This window comes from Dendrobates tinctorius, unplaced genomic scaffold, assembly GCF_039654945.1.
Source record: "Dendrobates tinctorius isolate UK_male_01 unplaced genomic scaffold, ASM3965494v1 ptg000005l, whole genome shotgun sequence".
Classification (NCBI taxonomy): domain Eukaryota; kingdom Metazoa; phylum Chordata; class Amphibia; order Anura; family Dendrobatidae; genus Dendrobates; species Dendrobates tinctorius.
In genome coordinates, this window is record NW_027361673.1 from 27,713,913 (window position 1) to 27,736,476 (window position 22,564).

The following is a 22,564-nucleotide window of genomic DNA, read 5'->3' on the forward strand; positions in this document are numbered from 1 at the left end:
GGTCCGTAGTTTACAGGCGGAATACGGATGAATGACCCCTAAATAGTGCTCCGTATGTCATCCGTAAGCAAGGTGTGGTCGCGTATTTTGCGCATGTCTGCATCCGTATGTAATCCGTATGGCGAGATTTTCCCACCGCCTTGCAAAATGGACATATAATGGAGCCCTATGACAGGGTTTCTAACAGAAATGAAATATTTATAGACACATAGAATTCATATACATACACACACACACACAAGTCATTGAGAGAGATATATAGATATATATATATATATATATATGTTTATTTCACAGAGTTCTTCATAGCAGAATAGCCGCTAATTAAATTGCCGGCTTCTATCAAATCATTCCCCAACCCGACATGAAATGACACATGGTTTACATTCAGTAAACCATTTCATTTCATGTTTTTTTATATGTCCCTGACTAATAATTAGATGCGGGTTTGTGTGCAAAATTTGGGAGTTGTAGTTATTTTAAGGGGTTAATTCGTTGTTAAAAAATGCGTGTGCTTCCCATTGCCCTGTAGCGGTGGCGAATGGGTTAATCTAATGAAGTGTTAATGGTGACAGGCTCCCCCCATCTTGGGTATAGTATGCTGCCACGGCACCCAGTGCACACTTTATGTACTTCATGGAGGTTGTCTATCTAGTTCTGAATTTACTATTTCAGGGAAGCAGGTATACTTTTTTACCCCCATAGGACATTTTTTTGTTCCCTGATTTAGGGGTTAGGTTGTATTGCCTGGTGCATGGATCAGCATGCTGCATTTATATGAACACTGGTTCGATAGTGTTATCATTGTGCTGTATTATATTATATGGTGTTATCTTTGATATAAACATTGCACTTCTTATATGCAACAGTTTAACAGCTTATAATGTGCCAACTGAGGCTTTTTATTAACAGCATGCCTGATAAGTATGCTTGATATCATATGGCTGTGTTGTTCAATTTCTGGACCAGTAGTAAGCTTATTATCTATACCTTGGATGATTGGGGAACCTGTTAGGGTTATATTACTAACCCATAAGGGTCTAATGTGTCATTCTGTGACTTTTTAATGTTTTTAATGTGTTTTGGGTTTGATTGACACTTAATAAAAATAGTACATGTTGTCATTTCCAGTGGTGATCACATTTTTTGGTCAGTAGAAAGACACTCCCACAAGAAAACATTTTGCATTTGGATAAGCATGCACACTGCATACCAGAATGGAGAGGGGGGGGAAGTGTCTTCAGCTGAATAAAGGAAAGATTGCAAACTCAATGCTTTTGTTTTTTGCATGTCAAAAATGTGTCCATAGCCTTTAAGACATATTTAACAAAGTAGTACCTGTTTCATGGTCATTAATCCCACATTTGGCCCAATATTAAACAATTGCTTTCAATTAATAACAAAACAAGAATGTCGTCAAATATATATTTATACTTTTATTGCAGTTCAGCAACATTTATTTTCAGAAACATAAACCTGAAGTATTTCTTACCATATTCAATTAACTCAATGACTTAAGAATAAAGGAGGACTCTAGGGCTTTTTTTTTTATGTCCTTTGTTATAAAAGCAGCATCGTGTGTGTAATTAATGCATTAAAATACTTACTAGTTGCCGTTTTTTCCATTTCCAGCGCAGGTCTGGCCCTCTCCTGCATCATGTGACTGCAGCTCTTTCTTGCCACCTCACACTGAAAACTTTCTGTTCCTTTCTTAAAGGGCTGTTCTCAAGTTTGCAAGTTCTCTCCTATCCACAAGGATAACTTTATGATTGCTGGGGGTCTGATCTCCGTGGCCCCCAGTAATCAAGCCTAGCAGGAGTGCCGAAGATCAGTCGAGCACTGCGCTTGGTGAACTCTGCACTCCAATTAAGAATGAATGGAGTGGTAGGGCTCATGATTAGACATGAGCGAATATCATTGGATCCCTCCTTATTGGGCTAATAGCACTTACCGAACAGCACCAGTGAGAACCCGGATACCTGGAGCGCTCCCGATAATCAGGTGTCTGGCGCCGCAGCTGCATGTGACAGTCACAACACATGCATGGAGAGCCTCTGTGTTGTGACTGCCACAACACATGCAGCTGTGGCGCTGGATTATCGGGATGTATCCGGGTTCCCACGGCAGCTATTCGGTAACTTCTATTAGTCAGCCGAGTAAGGAGGGATCCAACGATATTCCCTCATGTCTACTCACGATCAACTTCTGTTCCATTCAGCCAGGGCTCTTCAGAGTCCCGATGCTCAAGATCGGTGGGGGGCCAAGGCATTCAGCCACTAAACCATTGGAAAGTTATGCCCTATTCTACACCACTTGTAAGTATATGAAAGTCTCATTCTTAGACTTACGAGAACGTGTTCAGCAGTCCACACAAACGTTGTGTGAGCCGACAGGTTACAACTGCAGGCACATGAGCCGACAGGTTACAACTGCAGGCACATGATGCTGGAGAGGGCCGCAGCACCGCGGGAAACTGGTAAGTATTTCTGCACTCCAAACTGGTTGGTAACAAAGGGGGTAATGGAAAAAAAAGGTCAGAGTGGTCCTCTGAATTAAACTTATTATTTGATTTAGAAACGAGACTTCACAGCTTAGAAGAGTATACATTTACATATTTAACTGTATGTATAAGAAATAAAGAGTCAACGATAATCTGTATTTAAATAAAACATTAACATTCTTCATTCACTTCCGTCCAATTATTTGGCTTATAGATTGGGCTTTTGCATCGATCCATTTCTTTGTGCATTGATGAAGAGTGAAGTGAGATGTCTCGCAGTCACACTCATGCATCATCTTCATAGAACGCCTACAGGACAGAGCAATTCTACAGAGGCGACCGACATGATCGGATTTACTGAAATGAACTGGAAATCTAGATTACCATTCGTATTCTAGCAGAGGCTGGTGTAAAGTCTAGCAGCTATGAAGGAACTCCAAAACATGTGCAGAACATTTGTATACAACAAAGGGAAACTCTAGAATTAGGTTTGTCCAGGTTTACAAAAATGACGATGGAATCTGGTATCGCAGTTTCTTCTTTTTCCATAAGGAGCGGTGGTGTAACACCAAATAATACTGGTTGACAGAAGTGGCACAATGTTGGGGAGAAAGCAGCAATTTTAAACAAATGTATAATCTATGTTTAAAATGATTTGAGATTGTCCTTTACTCCTGACATGGGGTCTGTTCACACAGCGGCCATTGAAGTGTATGGAATGGTTAGGGATTCTATCCCCATACTACAAACCATAGCATGCTTTTTGGCATGATGCAGTTTCATACCTCACCGTCACATATAGTTTCTCCTCCAATTTCAGGAAATTGGACCATCATGTCATAGCAATCATAGAGGCCATGATAGAATTGTTACCTATATTGGCTTGACATAATATGGGCTATTTTTCCCCTTGCTGGCTTTTCTAGGCTTTTTAGCTGTAGCGGTGGGGATATGATTCTCGGGCACATGGCCTCAGTCTTTCTTAGACTACAAAGTGCAATTAGCAAATACTGTATTATTAAATACATTCTGACAATGTAAGGGAAACAGTACACCACTCCAGTCACTGGTGATAAAAAGCCAGACGTAATAAGGGATTGCCTGAGGATATGCCATAACTGCCCATTGTGACACAACCTCTCATGGCTTTCAAGGGGAGCATACCCTTTAGGCTGTGTGCACACATTGCATTTTTTTTTTTGCATTTTCGCGGCTTTTTTACGTAAAACGCAAAAGAAAAAACGCATCCCATGCAATCCTATGGGATTCCGCAATGCTGTGCTAATGCTGCGGATTTTTCTGCTGTGGAATCGCATAGCGGAAAAATTTGCAGCATGCTCATTCTTTTTGTGGAATCGCGGCGATTCCGCACCCATAGGATTACATTGAAACGCTCATTTTTCGCATGTGGCTATGCCCACCTTGCGTAAAGTGAGCACTTCATGTGTGGATGGTACCCAGGGTCTGGAGGAAAGGAGACTGTTCTCCAGGCCCTGGGTACCATAATCCTGTAAAAAATAGAATAAAAATAAAAATTATTGTTATTCTCACCTTTTGACGGCCACAGGAGTCCTTCCCGCCTCTCACCACGCTGGAGAGGCGGGAAGGACTCAGGTGGCCGTCAGAAGGTGAGAATATCAATTTATTTTATTATTTTTAACATCCTATCTTTTACTATTGATGCTGCAAACTATGTTTCACAAGTGTGACCAACCTGTCAATCAGTTTTTCAAGAGATGCTACAGATCACTTGGAAACCGCTAGCATTCAGCAAGTCAATTACGCTTGCAAAACACTAGTTTTTTTGCAGGAATTCCGCATGCGTATTTCCCGCAGGAGGGAGTTGCGTAATTGCCGTGGGAATTTCCATGGCAATTCCGTACGGGTGCACATAGCCTTAAACTTACTAAGGTTATTTAACAAATACCATGACTCTGCTGAACCTACAACTCACAGATTTCCTGCAGGCTAAATGGGAAGTGATCAAGGGTATGTTTGGCCATGTCCATCAGTGGCAGACTTTAAAGAGGTTGTCCTCTACTTTTACATTGATGGCCTATCCTTAGAATAGGTCATCAATGTCTGATCGGCCGAGAGCCCACAGCACCCCCACCGATCAGTTGTTATCGGTGTTGGCCAGAAGCACTGGCTGTCTACTTCTAGTGGCTTCCGCAGGGCACTGCACATCTGCCTCCTATACAAAGCAATAGCAGGCGGATGTGCAGTAACACGACCTAGCCACTACAAGTAGACAGCCAGTTCTGCAAGCAAGTACTTCAGGCCAACACCGCTCACTGATCGGTGGGGGTACAGAGCCTTGTACAATTAGACACTAGGATAGGTCAATGTAAAAGTAGTGGACAACCTCTTTAAATAAAGCATCAATACACCTGCTTAACTGACACTCCATGCAAATAGGAGCACAGAAGCCCAATTTCTATGACTGATGGGGATCCCAGTGATCAGACCCCCCCACCCCAGGAATCTGATACTTATCAATTGTCCACAGGTCTGGTAAGTGCTGATTCTAAAAAGACTGTGGGCCTAATGTGCAACGAGCAGATGCAAAACTTACGTTTGAAGGACCGGAGAGAAATAACTAGATGGCCGGGGTACGTCATGTGTAATAACTCTAGTAAATCCATTTTACCAAATGAAAGTAGAAATTTGCACAGAGTCTTGTGTGAAACAGCAGCATAGAAAGAATCCTATTCAGCTCCATCATATAGTCTTACAGTTTTGGGTCTGTAAAGATCACTATAGAGAAACAAGTATCACATTATTCCAGAGTTATTTTCTTTACTAACCTGACCTCCTATAAATACTGTCACCGTCTACTTGTTTCCATACAGGAAAACGTCACCTATATGGACAGAATTAATGAGCCTAGCAAAGAAGAGGATTAACTTCTCTCTTAACTGATAATCATGCGAGGAAGACACAAGATTTTCATTGCTGTGCAGGACAATCTATGCACAGCAGCCACATGGCTGGGTTATAAGCTGTAGAGGGGATCTAGAGCAAGAGTCGTTCCCAAAGATTTGTGCTGCCCTGATCAGACTTCTAGATTGGTCCTCCGTGGTAATCAGGGAAGGGCAGTCTTCAGTCCATCCTAACGTGCCTGCTATAGAGGACCGGACCAGGGCAGCACAAATCGCTTTGTTCATGTGTGGAATATATAAGGATTTCCCATCCTGATCCCCTATGGGAAGTTAGAAAATTTTCTAAGTCCTGTGTAAATATCAATTCTATGAAACGAGACAAAAAAAAAAAAAAAAAATGTAATTGACAAAACACACAAAAGAAAAAAAAAGTCACATCATGCACAGCTATTGTAACAATTCATATGCTCATTAGCTATAGAGCTGGAGTGAAATCCTTTTTAAAACGAACCTGTCAGCCAGGCCTTATTCCTACATCCGTGAATTATGGACATGTTCTGTGCTGTACACAGATCAAGCCTATGGTGCTAATAACATGTTTTTGTTTTTTCAGGACTGACCACAAAAGAAAACAAAAAAAAAAAACACAAAAAAAAAACAAACAAAAAAAAAAACACGAAACATGTCTGTTATAGAATAAAATCAAAGATCAAAATTACCCACACAAGTGTATGGGGCAGTATAAATACCGGCCGCACATGGCTGGCAGCAGTGTGCAATCCATGATTTACATTGTAATCACTGTTGAGTGAAAGTGCGCGGATAAGGTGTTATCTTAGCATGCTCGGGTAATAAGAGAACCTTTGGTGTGCTTGAATACAAAGCTTGAGTCCAAGCGGCTGTTCGTCACCTACAACAGATGCGGAGATTGCTTGTTTGTTAGGCAATCCCTGCATGGGTTGCGGCCGTTGAACAGCCGCGGGGACTCGAACATCGTATCTGAGCACATCAAAGGTTCCCTGCTATTACCCAAGCATGCTAAGATAACACTTTAGCATCCAAGCCCGTTCGATCAACAGTAATTATAACAAATAGGTGAAGATTTGCAATTTACTTTTTCATCAGTGAAGTTCACACAGCGTTAATGCAGTCCGTTTAACAGATTACGTTACACCGATGTAACGCAATCCGTTAGCTCTGCCATTCACTCCCATTAGGAGCGCATCGCTAGCGCATGCCATAAATCTTAATGCGCTAGCGATGTGCCGTCATTCTGTGACGGCCCCTTGGACGCAGTCTGCAGCTTGAAAAATCACCGATGTCTAAAGAGGCCTTAAAATGTGCCTAACAAACCTGTTAGAAATCTGAGGTTCTGCAGTGTAGGGCAGCGTGTCCCCAGTGCACTGGTAGGAATCTCCGTGCACTTGCAGTCCTTGGCTCCTTCTTCTCCCCACCGGCACAACAATCACACTTTTTGATTGCCAGTGGAGACAAAGGCCCTGCTGCCTGACATAACTATAGCTCTACACCGTCGATCGAGAATTGGAGGCAGCACCGGCGGGGAGAAACATAGGAGAGTGGACTGCAAGTGCACCGATGCGCTCTCCAGAGCATTTAACGGCCCAACTTACATATGAATCAAACACGAATTTTAGGGCAATGGAGCGCCAGATTACACATAAGGCTCCTACAAGGTCACAAATTTGTGAGATAATAGTATCCACTAAGTAACCTTTTTCAGTGCCAGTCAGTAAAATGGGAAATATCATGCGCCCCCCCCCAGTCATTCACAGTGGCACCTAGTAAAAGGTCCCAGCCCAAAGTCCTTGGAAAACAGGTGATTTTGCCATGTAAAGCCACAGTCGGGCATTTCGTCTACAGCGCCTGCCCTGATAGGCTGTGAAGGTCATTAGAGCCCTGTACACACACGCACGCTTATCACTACAGACCACACACTTATTGCTATGAATGTGGCACTGACATTTAGTCTCCTGGTCGCAGGTAGTGTTTTCAAGCATTGCTCAAGTCTTCCAGTCTTAATAAAGACACTTCCTCGTTGCGACCCGCAGGCAAACATCACACGCAGAACTTGGCACACACAACACGAGTATTTCACATTACCAAAATAAATACAATAAGGTCCACCCAACACACAGACCGCTCACAGGCAGAGCTGGGACGAGTCCTTGGAGTAGATCGGCCGTGTCGGCCTTACGTCCAGTTTAAAAAGCCATATAGGACTTCTATATTGTTCTGGAAATATATAGCTATTTGTATTATAAATGTCGCATAAATATAAGCACTCTGAATATTGTAAAAACTGTACAGAGTCCATCTAAAATCTCTAAAATCAGCTCCTACGGGGGGGAAAAGGCACATTTCAGGTTCACGTGTGCAAATGTCTGGAAGAGAAAAAGCACCGATGAAATGGGGCAAACGCTGTGGATTGCATCATGTGGGTTATATACCACCGCCCGATGAGGACACTCTTCACACAGGGAACGTGGCTGGAGCTGGAGAGTTCAGTCCACAGAATCACAGATCTCGATTACTTTCTGGTTAAAATCCTCTGGCTGATCAGCAAAAACGTAATGGCCGGCACCTCGAATTGCCTACAGAACAAATACACATTAACCGGAGAAAAACACCAGGTCACCATAGATTTATAGCACCATTCACACAATGCATATAGACAGAAATCTGAAGGAGACTTGTCATTTACATCCGAGCATCCCACCGGGGCAAGGAGCCGCCAGCATCCCGGGAGTTATGGAAAGGCCACTCCATTTACTTAGAAATACCCCACCACTCCCTATTGACCCCCTATGTGCATGGGTCAGTAATCAATGAGACATTTTGGGGTTTTGTAAGACATTTATAAGCCATTGCATGTCATAATAATAATAATAATAATAATAATAATAATAATAATAATAATAATAATAAAAAAAAAAAATCAGCAGAAAGAAGAATTATGGAGAAAGAAAAAAAAGTGGAAAGAATTCAACTGATTCATGATTATTATGGTCAACTTTTAACAGAAAATAGGATTAGGAGGGATTGTAATAAATCTGCGCTGCAGCAATACTGCCGTGGTAAAGGTGACAAACCGTGAAGATTACTTGTCATTTTCATAAAAGTAGTTAGCAGAAAGACATTACAAGGATTGCGAAAAAAAAAGCCTAAAGTGAATGGTGCTATATTTTACTATACAAACAGCATACACTAGTTATATAGACCTGATGACACTGGTGTACTTGCACTGAAAATCCATGACAGAATGGCTGTATAATCCCTTTTGAAAAGTTTTCCTGCCGTACAAGTGTCCCAGCTGTAGCTGAAGTTGTAAAGTGCTCATTTTCTTTTTCAAGATTATACAAACCGTTCTAACAGATTTGCACAGGAACTACACCAGCCTCATTAGGTGTAAGATTTATTTAATGCATGCAGTTTATACTGTGAAATTGGGCGACCGATCTGCTTTAAATCAGAATTGCATCTTAAATAAATATTGCATAAAATAGTTACCAACCAAAGACAAAAAGGTGCGGACTAGATCATAAGTCGCTATCTTTATAAAAAATAAAGTAAAAAACACACTTTGTAAGCAACAAGGCAACAATAAATAATGATGTACTGACGAGAAATACACTGGCAACAGCGAATAGAATAAACCACTAACTTTATTGCTGGAAAGAAAAGCTTACCGTATATCTAGATATAAAGATTATAATATAAAACATACAGCAATAGGCGCCGACGCTCGCTCCATTCACCACTACAAGCGTTGTATTGATAGTCTGCACATCTTGCTTTCTATTTTTTTTACTCTGTCTGCCAACAATGTTGTTGGTTGCCTTTTCTTGAGACACCTTGCAATGTGCAAAATAGTTTTTTAAATTGTTTTCTATAAAGACTGTCTTATGAGATAAAAATAACCATCAACAAAAGTGTTGGGTATCTGCTTAGGTGCATCTTAAAGGGAATTTGTCACTAGGTTTGGCCAATACGAGTTACGGCCACCACCGTTCAGGGCTGATATACAGCATTCTATAATGCTGTATATCTGCCCCTGATCCGACCTGCATTGTGAAGAAAAGGGAGACACAAGCGCAAAATAGGGTCTTATCCCACATATACAATAAGCGGTTTTGCCAAAAAACCTGCTCACCTGGTATTAGGTGGTGAAAACATGTATAGATAAGGGCTGCAGCAGATCCAGAAGTCAGTCACCGACTATATGAGACAGAACTCTGTAGAGGAATAAGTGGATTTTTGTCCGCGCTGCCCAAAAGATGAAGTTCCAGACGGTAATTAAAGTTGACAGTGGTTTATTCTACGTGTTTCAAGGTTTTTTGCAACCCCTTCAAAGAAATATCCACTTATTCCGCTACAGAGTCCTGATCCCACCTGAAAGAGAAGAAAAATAACTTATTATACTCACCCGGGGGGGGGGGGCGGTCCGGTCGGTATCACAGGTCCTGGTCCGACGCCTCCCATCTTCTTGCGTTCCGCCCCCCTGCTGACTTCACAGGCTCACCGGCATCATGCTCCTGCGCAGGCGAGCTTATCTGCCCTGTTGAGGGCAAAGCAAAGTACTGCAGTGCACAGGCGCCGGGAAAGGTCAGAGAGGCCTCAGCGCCTGCGCACTGCAGTACTTTGCTCTGCCCTGAACAGAGCTGAGACGTACGCCTGCTCAGGAGCACGATGCCGGGGAGCCATGAAGCAAGCAGGAGGGCAGAATCGCAAGAAGATGGGAGGCTCCGGACCAGGACCTGCAACACCAATCGGACAGGACCGCCAGGCAGGTGAGTATAATAAAACTTATTTTTCTTCTCCTGCAGGTCGGATCTGGGGCTTATCTATAGCATTACACAATGCTGTAAATAAGCCCAGAAAGGTTATGGCCGTAACTTGTATCGGTCAAAACTGCTGACAGGTTCCCTTTAAGCACTATTAACCTTACCAAGATCTGTATGGAATTATATAAATATCAATTAAATAACACATAATATACGAAAACATTAGTTACTCTGGAATATCTTTTAACAGCTTCTTTCCCCATTTCTTCCAATCCCCCAGCCTCCTGAACTGATCATTCACTTTGAAACTCCACCTCAAAGCAGTCTTACTCGAGAGAAGATGGATTCTAAACGATGTTTCATGTTACACAACTTGAAATATATTGTTAGTGCAAGTGGGAGGAGACAAGCAAAGTGAAAGGAAGGGAAAAGATAATGAAGATTCCTGTTCGCTTATCACAGTGCTGGTGTGTGTGTGTGTGTGTGTGTGTGTGTGTGTGTTTTACCAAAGAAGAGAATAAATAGAGAAAAAAAATAGCAATCCAGCTTTGTGTGTTTACAATAAGGGACTAAATATAGCATTCAGTTTCCACCTATCCGCTCATAGTCAATTGTAAACTGGAGATCGAGCCTTAAGAGTGAAAAAATGCTGAAAAATGCAGTATACAAGTCACATAATGGTAAGAAATACTGCTATTTCTCATGCACACACAAGATGGCTTATTCTGAAAAGTTACTTTAAATTACGGTTAAGTGATTTGATTAAATACTATTGGGCAAAGCTTCATTGTCATAAGTGAAGCATTAATAGGGACAAGCATCAAAGCAACGTTATAAGGCTTCATTCACAGCAGATTCTTAATTGCTTTGACGTCAGTGCCAGGTCTGTCTCGTGACGGGAATGGTCATTTTAATTAGATAGAGCGCGCTGACATCTCATGACCGAAAAGAGGATCAATGATGTTGAACTGCTCGGTCTCACAGGTGATACGGCAGTGCCTACTTCATGCTTCCTGTAGAGAAAACATCTATACTTGGTTGAGCTGTGCATGTACGTTATGGGGCGGCGTTCATCTGAAGAAGAAACTACTAAAACCAAGTCAAAACAATTGTTGCCCCATTGACACTTAGTAGATTAAAAAATGCATAGGGGACAAGTTAAAAGGGCTAGTCCTGAAAAAAAGTCATCCACAGCATGAAAAATGACTTGCTGATCGCGGCTAGTCATTACTTGAGCACCGCTTCCCTTCTTATACTAGTTCTCCGGCTGGCTCATAGGCACAGGATATGATGCAGTGTACTGATCTGATCAGTGTCTCTGGTGTCCAGCAGCGTTCCGACCTTCTGATTTACGGGACTCCATTGCCAGATCACAAGGGTGTGTGTGTGAACCAGAAATCAATTTTCCAACGCAGGTCCGTAGTGCTTAGGCTTACACTGTAAGAGCGACTTACAGTTCACATATAAACCCATGTGTAATCCGCTGGAATTTCAAGTAACGCGACTCCAAAGAGGAGCAGAGCGGTGCGGGAAACCGGAGAAGATAGTGATCAGTAACCACTTCAATGCACCTGCACTACACACGGATTTAGAAAGGCTGGAGTGCTTCTTTAAAAAAATAAAAAGGGGACAAGGCCTAATATTTTTAATTATTTGTTGAATTTGAGTCTCTTGTTCATTTTTAGGAGTTGTGTGAAAATCGAATGTAGTTTTATGTGGAATCAATGTAAAAAGATGGAAGCTTTCAAGCATCACTGAACCTATGTATAATCCTCGGGCGGGAGTATTTATACCGTATATACTCATGTATAAGCCGACCTCATGACTTTAATGAGCACATGACCGCTGAAGCAGGAAGAGCAGGGGCGCCGAGAACATAGAACAAGCAGGAGGGCTGCAGAGATGAGCCAGGAGGGGGCGAGTATGATCTCTGACACCCCCGCTCCTCCTCCGATCCCCCCCAGGTATATGACTCGCGTATAAGCCGAGGGGGGGACTTTCAGGCCAAAAAAATGGGCTGAAAATCTTGGCTTATACACGAGTATATACGGTATATTAATTTTGTGGTGTACTATATTTCAGAAATTGCTGTGCTTCTGCTTTGTTTTTCTGACTGTTTTCTATGTCAACTGATAAAAAAAAACCCGTATTATACAGCCATTTCAACACATTTTCAAGGTAAATACAACATCCTCTTCAGGTTTAAGTTCCATTTAATATATGCAGTTTATATTGGGAATTTAATATGTTTGTCGCATCTTCTGAAGCACTTACAATTGTTTCCACGTAGGAGTTTGGCCGCAGGGACTGAATGGGGCTTCCGGAATTCCCATCTATACAAGAGCGCGCTCCATATATGACTGTGATTGGGATGTCCGGGTCCATCTTGTCAATCCGCTGCAACATTGGCCTACGAGCCCAGCCATATGGGATGGTCATGTTCCTAAAGGCTGTCTCGCCACTGCAACCATGAAATAATAATGTGAGTTTTCATCTGTCTATTGCAAGGATTTTTTCTTTTTTTTTTTCTTTTTTAAAAAAACACCTAAGTACTAGTGAAAAAAAATACTTGAGTCGCTGCGGCTCCAAACCTCATGGTTTCTCGACAGGTGAAACACAAGCAGGGATTGTATGTGTGTTAGGCAATCTCTGCATGTGTTGCGGCTGTAAAACAAACTCAAGCGTTTTTGTTTTTTTTCTCGACCACACCGAAAAGGCAAGCGTGTCCAAGCACACTCGCTCATCACTAATAGTCACACCTCCCTGCAATTTTTTTTAAAAAGTTTTTTGTTCTCTATGTCCATTTTTCTGCAAGAATCAATTCACTATAGGAGTGACTGTTCATTATATAGCAGGTTATGCATATGTGGTTTTAAAAGCCAACTTGTCATGGGCTTCGGTCCCTCAGGAAGAGAACATGCAGCCTTGTCTCTGTCTGTATGGGAAATCGAAATGACAAAATACATGGAACAAAAAAACTGCAATACACAAGGGAAGACTCGTTATAGATTCCCCCTACATGCAGAGAATTACTTACCTTGGAGGCTGTGCATTGCAGTGATAAATATACTCTGTCACCGTGTCATCCTCAAACATGGATGAATACTTTTTCTTGAAATCCGGTCTCAGCCTTTGAACAAGACTCAAACCTGGCAATAAAAAAAATTAAAAAAAAAAGATGATAATTAAGTTATTAAAAGCCATATAATGATTGATAGAGAGATATATAGATATATATATATATATATATTTTCATTCTATTTATTATGCATGCACTGAACATTTTACACCTACAAGACTGGCTTAGAGAAGGTTTCACATGAAACAGGTTGTAAAAAAATGAAATCAGGGAATGACTAAGGGAGCTAAGGGCATGACAGCATTGCACTAATTTGCTGGAAGAGGAGAACATTGTGATAATTTAATTAGGACAAAGTCTCTTCATAAAACAATGATCACCTTGTGGGCACATGCATCATTTACTCAGAAATCCGGTTACGTTATTCCCCAGCGCTGACCCTTGCAATGCTGAGCTGCTAATTGGCTACAGCTCAGACGTGCCATCGGATTTCCGCTCCGCCATACACTGTGCTACTTGCTGGGTCCTTGTGCACTCAGGAGCTAATCCTACTGACCCTACCCCATACACGCTCAGATGGTCAGAGACTTCATGTATTCTTAATAGGAAAAATGGAGTAAAATCACAGCTAAAATGTTCCCCAATTTAAAGAACACAAAAAAAACAAAACAAAAAAAACAAAAAAAGGAACAGGCCTGTTGTAATCCATCTGCCTGATCCTTCTTCCCACACTGACATCTGACATAAAATAAACGAAGGGAGGCCATAATCACACATACTAGATGGTCAGTCCCACTGAAATTGTCAGGTTCAGCCTACATTAGTTTAATTTTTATGGCTAGGTAAGATAAGTTCTCCATTCGGCAGATTGCTACTATCCCCTTAAAAAGGAGCTATGGCCTGACAAAAATAAGCAATTACTTAGTAGTAATGGAACTACTGGTGATCAAACTTAATACAGGAAACCCACAGTGAGAGGGATAATCTCAGAATATTACAGTGTAATGAAATACCATCTACAGTCATTCATACTTTGTGCATAAAAATACATGGAAATGTCAGCTCCTGCACCATCACCTTCTGTAACCTTCCTCAGGGGTGGTAAGAGATGAAGACTGGGGCTACATGGTGACTTTGGCCGTTACACCCAATCGTTATACACCATGCAAGCGATTGGGTTGGATGTGATCCGCTAGATAGCCCAACCAATAAGTCATGAAACGTTGCGATCGGCTCCTTGCTGCAGTACTTGGCAGGTAGTAATGCGATCCCATTTATCCGATTTGTGCTGTGATGGAGCAGCGGCGTACAGCGATATTTGGCAACGCAACGTCATAATTTAGCCCCGGCCTAAAAGTAATTCCAGCTATACCTGAGCGTCATCTTCCAGCTAGCACAAAAAAAATACTCCGCTTCTACTTTAATGGACTCGTGTCCCTGACAGTGGGGACTGTAGGGGAATGTGAATACGGCTGCTCCATCCACGGTTGATCCCACTAGTCAATAATGAGCAGTCATTGATCTACAGTCAGCTTGCTCACCCAGTGGTCCAGCCAAGCGGAGTCCTGCTAATGGATTAAATGGACTTAATAAGGCACCAACTGCTTTAATCCAAATAGGAATCGGCCTTTCCTCATCCGCATGGTCAGGTCTTCCTGGGAATCCCCATGGTTCTACCAAAATTAAACTTTTTACCCTAAAATTTAAATAAAATTTTAAAAAAAGGATAATTTCTTTTAATATAAAGTCAAACTATAAAGACTAATCACAAAAAAAAGCTCAAAATACTATTTAAACACACTTAACCAGTCCAAGAATGAATCATTTTGTGACAAGGAACTGTACATTTTTTTAACGTGAATCTATCAGTAAGATCAAGCCTCCTAGGTCGTCTATATGGGCATAAAGGTCATAGGAAGCTGAATATAATGATACCCCGATATCTATGACCTGAGGTCTTATTCTGGAGGAATACACATTTTTGTTAATATAAATGACATGTTAAGATCTCTGGGCCAGACACAGATCTCTACAAGAATTTGCCTTCATTTATTTTTTTAAATTTTAACTGGGAGTTACCAGTGTGAGACCTGGAATAACTGGGAGTTACCAGTGTGAGACCTGGAATAACTGGGAGTTACCAGTGTGAGACCTGGAATAACTGGGAGTTACCAGTATGAGTCCGGGAATAACTGGGAGTTACCAGTGTGAGTCCTGGAATAACTGGGAGTTACCAGTGTGAGTCCTGGAATAACTGGGAGTTACCAGTGTGAGTCCTGGAATAACTGGGAGTTACCAGTGTGAGACCTGGAATAACTGGGAGTTACCAGTATGAGACCTGGAATAACTGGGAGTTACCAGTGTGAGACCTGGAATAACTGGGAGTTACCAGTGTGAGACCTGGAATTACTGGGAGTTACCAGTGTGAGTCCTGGAATAACTGGGAGTTACCAGTGTGAGACATGGAATAACTGGGAGTTACCAGTCTGAGACATGGAATGGCTGCTCTCCTGATCTACATGTCTAACAATGGTAACAGATTCTCAGGGAGACCTCTGTCTGGCCCAGAGCTCTTAACAGCTCATTTACATATTAAATTAAAAAAATAATTTCTCTGGAAGATACATTGATATCTGCGATCTGATGTCATCACTTTATTCAGCTTCCTATGACCTACATGCCCTTATAGACGGTACAGGAGGGTTGATGCTGTAGTGGCACCCTCTTTAGGCAAGTTCACGTTTTAAAGAGACCCCACTATTTTTTTTCTTCTTATAGTGAAAGGGCTTTTAAATTTTCTTTGCGAAAATGAATGAAAGAAAAAAAAATTATAATATATATATATATATATATATATATATATATATATATATATATATATTTATATGGGTTTGTTCTTCACAATATGTTTATTTACTTCTGTATGATATACCAATACCATACAAATTAAATTGTTCCTATCTTTGTTAGGGTTACTTTTTTTTTTTTTTATTATTATTATTATATATAATGTAGTACATTCTTGCGGTGGTAGGGTGACTGGGAAGATGTAGGGTTGAAATACGGTAATTGTTTGAGCTTGTAGGGTTGTTTGTTTTCCTTAAATTTCACACATTGCATCCCTTGCAAAAGGCCCCTGGGGGCATTTCAACATTATCGTATTTTTATTCATTATGGGTTGAACACATGAATGACTTTGTGAATTTAATTTTAAAATGCGCATATTCATGACTTTAATGAGCGGTACCACGTGACCGCTGAAGGAAGGAATAGCTGCTGGAGTGAAGCAGGGGGGCTGCAGAGACCGCGCCAAGAGGGGGTGAGTATATGCAAAATTCACCTGTCCACCGCTGCGCACCGCTCTGTCTGCCGGGTCCTCTGCCAGTGACATTCAGGCAGCAGAGGGCGCGATGACGTAGTTAGTGCATGCCGCAACCTCTGCTGCCTGAACTTCACTGACAGAGGACCCGGCAGACAGAGCAGTGCGCAACGGTGGACCGGGGACAGGCAAATATCTCAGGTGCCGGGGCCAGGAGCCAACGGTGACACCGGCACCTGTCTACCATAGCGCGCCAGTGTCCCCGCCTGCTCAGGACACAGGCACCTGGCCCCCAGCGACGAGAGGTGACTATGTCTTTTTTTTTTTTTTTTTACTTGCAGCAGCATATGGGGTCATGATCTATGGAGCATCTTATGGGGCATAATGTATAGATAATTTTATGGGGCATAATCTATGTAGCATCTTATGGAGCATCTTATGGGGAGTAGTAGCAAGCTAGTAAACAAATATTAATAAAACTAATAAACTTTATTCTAACCTCTTAAAAAGGAAACACCTGTTCCTATTAAAAGTGCACGTTCGACAAAAGACAACACAAAACATAGAAATTGCCGCAAAATTGGTTATGCGGTGGGTGGAACTCCAAAAGCTCTTCTCTACCAGATTTTTTAAGATCTACCAGCACTACAAGAATGCTTCGAGATATTCACTAATTATATTCTCTGATGTCCAATTAGCTTATAAATGAGCAAATAGATCCACCAATAACATTCCTCTCATTTCCCCACAGAGAGTATTTATGTATTGGAATGATTCAAACATGATATGGTACAGATCACAAATCAATATGAGCAACGTAATATTGTACCCATACACTCAAATCACTCACAGTATCAAAAAAAAAAAAAAAAAAAAAATCAAGCAGCAAACAAAAAAAGGTGGCAAAACTATGCAAACTAGGGTTCATTATTTCAATATACATTCAATCCTGCAGGGCGTATATCAAATATACTCTTTCACCCTCTCTTTTCACAGGTTTGCATATTTCACATAAATCATGGAAGGATCTCACCCATATCTAAGTCAGTGATGGGTTCCTCCATGTAGATAGGGGAGAAGGGAGTGTTATCTACATGGGGGAACCCTTCACTGACTTAGATATGGGTGAGATCCTTCCATATATTTGAATGTGAATAGCTAAGCATTTTTGAAGTGCTGGTATATCTTAAAAAATCTGGTAGAGAAGAGCTTTTGGCGTTCCACCCACCGCATAACCAATTTTGCAGCAATTTCTATGTTTTGTGTTATCTTTAGTCGTACGTGCACTTTTAATTAGGAACAGGTGTTTCCTTTTTAAGTGGTTAGAATAAAGTTTATTAGTTTTATTCTTAATATTTATGTTTACTAGCTTGCTACTACTCTTCTTACAATTTTGGCTAGTATACCACTTGCTATTTCAAAAATCTTATGAGGCCATAACCTTTATGGAGCAGCATATGGGGCATATTATTCTATGGAGCATCTTATGGGACCATTGTTAACCTTTATGGAGCATTATATGCTGTGTATTTTGTATGGAGCATCTTATGGGGCCATCAAACTGTATGGAGCATTATAAGGGGCTCCTGATTCAATATGGATATTCAAAACCATTTAACCTACTGATGTCTCAATTAATTGTACTTTTATTGGTATCTATTATTTTTTAAATTTACCAGTAGCTGCTGCATTTTCCACCCTAGGCTTATACGTGAGTCAATAAGTTCTCAGTTTTTTTGTGGCAAAATTAAGTGGGGGGGCGGCTTATACACGAGTATATACTGTATACATAACATGTTATACGTTATGTTCTCTAAAAACACCAATATGCGCACTATAAAACTTACCTTGAGGGGTATTTCAAAGAGTAAACAGAAGCTAAAAACGCTCCCAGATTATGTCCCAGTAAAATCATATGATCCAGCCCTAATGCCATTCTCCACTCTTCTAGTGACTGGACAAACTGCATCTCAGCCTTGTCTGAATCATCATCAAAGTGGGGTCTACTGCTGTGTCCAAATCCCAGGATATCAAAGGCGTACACAGTTCTATTTCGACAAAGTGTTTCAAAGTTGAGAACCCACAGTCCAACGCCTCCTCCAAAGCCGTGCAGCAAAACTAATGGAGTCTTTGATGACAGCGGCTGCACAAATGACAGGGTCCAAACCTGGTTTCCACCAGAAATAAGTACGTAGTCCTTGGTATAGGAACTTGTAATACCTACACATAGAAGAAATATATGAATACAACGGATACAAGTATTAGGCATGATTAAGAATTCTATGTTTACTGATGAAAGAATCATCTTGAATGTTATATCTGGTGGCGGCAAATAGATCCTCGAGAACGGAAACTGATCTGCAGTACCCAGCAGCAGATGCTACACATTGAATGGAGCTGTACAACTCCAGCAGTTCCCACAGCTAATGCCAGATGATTGGTGGGTATCAGATTCCCATCGATTTGATGTCAGATCCCCATCGATTTGATATTGAGGACTTATCCAGAGAAATCCTAGAAAACCCTGAATAATAATTCTAATAATAATCTCTATTTATATAGCGCCAACATATTCCTCAGCGCTTCACAGTTTTTGCACACATTAGCATCGCTGTCCCTGATGGGGCTCACAATCTAGATTCCCTATCAGTATGTCTTTGGAGTGTGGGAGGAAACCGGAGAACCTGGAGGAAACCCACAAACACGGGGAGAACATACAAACTCCTTGCAGATGTTGTCCTTGGAGGGATTTGAACCCAGAACTCCGGCGCTGCAAGGCTGCAGTGCTAACCACTGAGCCCCCGTGCATGGATTACATTATTATTCTGTCGGAAAAATTTTGCCTCTCCGCTGCAGAGATATCAGCAATATTTGACACCCAATGAGTTAAAAAAAAGTTAACTCTGTCAGATAGTTTTCACTTGGGGCGTATATTGAGAAATCCATGATGGAGGTATGTTCTTCTTTCCTTGAAGTGCTGCTGCCTCCTTATGATTGGTCAGCATCATACAGGGTGAAGAAGTACACGTACATGCCCCCAGTAAAAACTGATACCACCCACTACAAATTAAAGCAAACCAGTCAGCAGTTTTGGCCGACATAAGATACGGCCATCACCTTTCAAGGCTTATCTATCTGTTGAGGGCAGACCAAAGTACTGCAGTGTGCAGGCGCTGGGCCTCTCTGACCTTTCCCGGCGCCTGTACACTGCCCTCAACAAGGCAGATAATTATGCCTGTGCAGGAGCGCGATGCCGGAGAGCGATGAAGGAAGCAGGAGGGCAGCATCGCAAGAAGATTGGAGGCGCAGGACCCGGACCTGCGACACCCATCGGACCGCCCTACAGGTGAGTAATAATAAAACTTATTTTTCTTATCTTTCAGGTTTCATCAGGGGCAGATATACAGCATTATAGAATGCTGTAGATAAGCCCTGAAAGGCAGTGGCCGTATCTTATATTGGCCAAAACAGCTGACAGGTTCCCTTTAAGTATTTGACACCTGATGAGTTAACTTTTTTGATTGCCATTGCTTGAAACAAATAGACAAAATAAAAAGGAAAAAATCCCACACAACACTTTTTTTCGCTCTGCAGCTACAACCGGTGCTTCTCACAAAATTAGAATATCATTGAAACGTTACCGTATTTTTCGGATTATAAGACGTACTTTTCTCCCCAAAATTTTGGGGAGGAAAATAGGAGTGCATCTTATAATGCGGATATCGGTGCTGCCGCTGTGAGTGTCCAGTGCCGGCGTCGTGCCGGAGACAGAGTGCGGCCCAAGCACCGGAGACAGAGTGCAGAGGCAGCGATGTGCCGCACATCGGAACACCCCCTCATCCCAGCCTGCAGCAACGTTCCACTCCTGCCTCCTCCAGCAGCGACCCCGCTTCACCGCAGCCATCACCCCCCCGGTAAGCAATAAGACGCATGGATAAGAAGCACCAACATTTTATTAAAAAAAATTTTTTTCCTATTTTTTCGCCTCAAAATTTGGGGTGCGTCTTATAATCCGAAAAATACAGTAATTTATTTCAGTTCTTCAATACAAAAAGTGAAACTCTTATTATATAGTATTTTAAATTTACTGAGATAATGACTTTTGGGTTTTCATTGGCTGTAAGCCAAAATCATCAACATTAACAGAAAACCGCTTGAAATCGATCACTCTGTTTGTAATGACTATATAATATATAAGTTTCACTTTTTGTATTGAAGAACTGAAAAAGTATTTTTCGGATTATAAGACGCACTTTTTTCCCCAAAATTTGGGGGGGGGGGGGGGGGGAATGGGTGTGCGTCTAATAATGCCAATATACCTTACCGGCCAGGGTCGCTACTGGAGGAGGCGAGAGTGGAGCGTTGCTGCAGACTGGGATGAGGGGGTGTTCAGATATCAGACACTGCGGGTGTTTGGTGGTGTGGGGGTCCCGCCAACATTTTGTGAAAGTCGGGAGCCCCCGCACTTCCATAGTTTTACTATGCGGTGGACTCCGGGAAAATGGCTGCTGGGGCGGCAACATGCGCAGATGGAGATCTTGGAACAGAGATCTCCATCTGCGCAAGCGCCGCCCTCGGCAGCCATTTTCCCAGAGTCCATCGCATAGTAAAACTATGGAAGGGCGGGGGCTCCCAGCTTTCATAAAATGTCGGCAGAACCCCCGCACCACCAAACATGTGCAGCGTCGCACATCCGAACACCCCTTTCTCCCAGTCTGGGGTCCGCAGCATCGACCCACTCCTGCCTCCGCCAGCAGAGACCCTGCTGCACCGCAGCCACCATCCCGGTAAGCAATAAAGACGCATGGATTATAAGCAGCACCATTTTTAAAAAAAAAAAAATAAATACATTTTACTATTGTTCGCCTCAAAATTTGGGGTGCGTCTTATAATCTGGTAAGTCTTATAAACTGCACAATACGGTACATTAACTTTTTGATGATCTAATTTTGTGAGAAGCACCTGTATATCCTGTGACCAGTTCAACATAAAAAAAATTTGAAGAACTGTTCTATTTAACCGTTTTTGCTTTCAACATTTCTTAAAAATGAATATTGGAAGGCTCGACAGTATCTAACCGCCATGGTTAAGTGAATCATCAAATTAAAGTGGATTTAGCTCAACAATGCATGCCGATTATAAGGGTTTATGGCTAACAAGAACATAACAGAACAAGCAGAAAATAATAAAGCCACAACCCTCAGAAGTGCAGTAGTAAGCATGACTACACAGCTCAGCTGACCGTGGTATGTAGATCACTAGACAGACCCCGTTATTCCCACAGGAGATTAGTGGGAGCAAAAACATTTTCTTTTTCGGTAGGGTTACACCTTTTGGCTTTTATACAAGAGTTATCTATTATCTATACATTTTTAGTGGATTATTGCGGTAATGAAAATATACATTGCAGCAAACCTGGAGGAGTCTGAACCTCTGTTATCTGATAGCCTACTGTGAGCACTGTTGTGAACTCATTTTCTGGTCTGCCTCTGGTTTCTAGTGAGGGAGTTGGTTGTGCTGACAGAGGAGTTGTGAGTTCTCTTTCCGGGCTCCCTCTGGTGGTGGCAGGAAGTAATGAAGCTGATCTAATTAACAGAGACCTGCCACCTGATGAGGATTGGACATCTGGAGTCTCAGACTGGATTTAAGGCAGCCGACTCCCTGTTCCCATGCTGGTGATTTTTTCCTGCCTCCTGAGGTCTTAGCTTGAGAATGCAGGAGCTGAACTGGAAACTAAGTGTTCTCTGCTAATGTTCACATTTGATTTGGTTTGGTTTGGTTTACTCAGTTTTTTGTGTGGTCTACTCAGTTTTTTGTGTGGTCAGCCAGCCCCCGGCTGGGGCTGTGCTGAATTTCCACTCTTATGTTACTGTATGTGCCAGTTTGCTTTTTGTCCCTTATTAGATTGGCCTCTTTTTGCTCTGTTCTCAGAATATGCCAGAGTGCTGATATAGTGGGAGAAGTCTAGTGACTTCAGGGGTT

At 41.9% G+C, this 22,564-nt stretch overlaps 1 protein-coding gene across 5 annotated transcripts in view; it reads right to left on the reverse strand.

The window, feature by feature from the left end:
* Window positions 1-1,416: 1,416 nt before the first annotated feature.
* ABHD5 (abhydrolase domain containing 5, lysophosphatidic acid acyltransferase) overlaps window positions 1,417-22,564 on the reverse strand; it is a 101,912-nt gene continuing 80,764 nt past the window's right edge. For all 5 annotated transcript variants that reach the window (XM_073568991.1, XM_073568973.1, XM_073568983.1 and 2 more), the window contains 5 exons: window positions 18,430-18,802; window positions 14,805-14,959; window positions 13,222-13,333; window positions 12,459-12,645; window positions 1,417-7,994 (listed from right to left, as the gene is read on the reverse strand). In XM_073568991.1, the coding sequence (XP_073425092.1) occupies window positions 7,905-7,994; window positions 12,459-12,645; window positions 13,222-13,333; window positions 14,805-14,959; window positions 18,430-18,802 (917 nt within the window). In that variant the 3' untranslated portion in view covers window positions 1,417-7,904. The remainder of the gene's footprint in view (window positions 7,995-12,458; window positions 12,646-13,221; window positions 13,334-14,804; window positions 14,960-18,429; window positions 18,803-22,564) is intronic.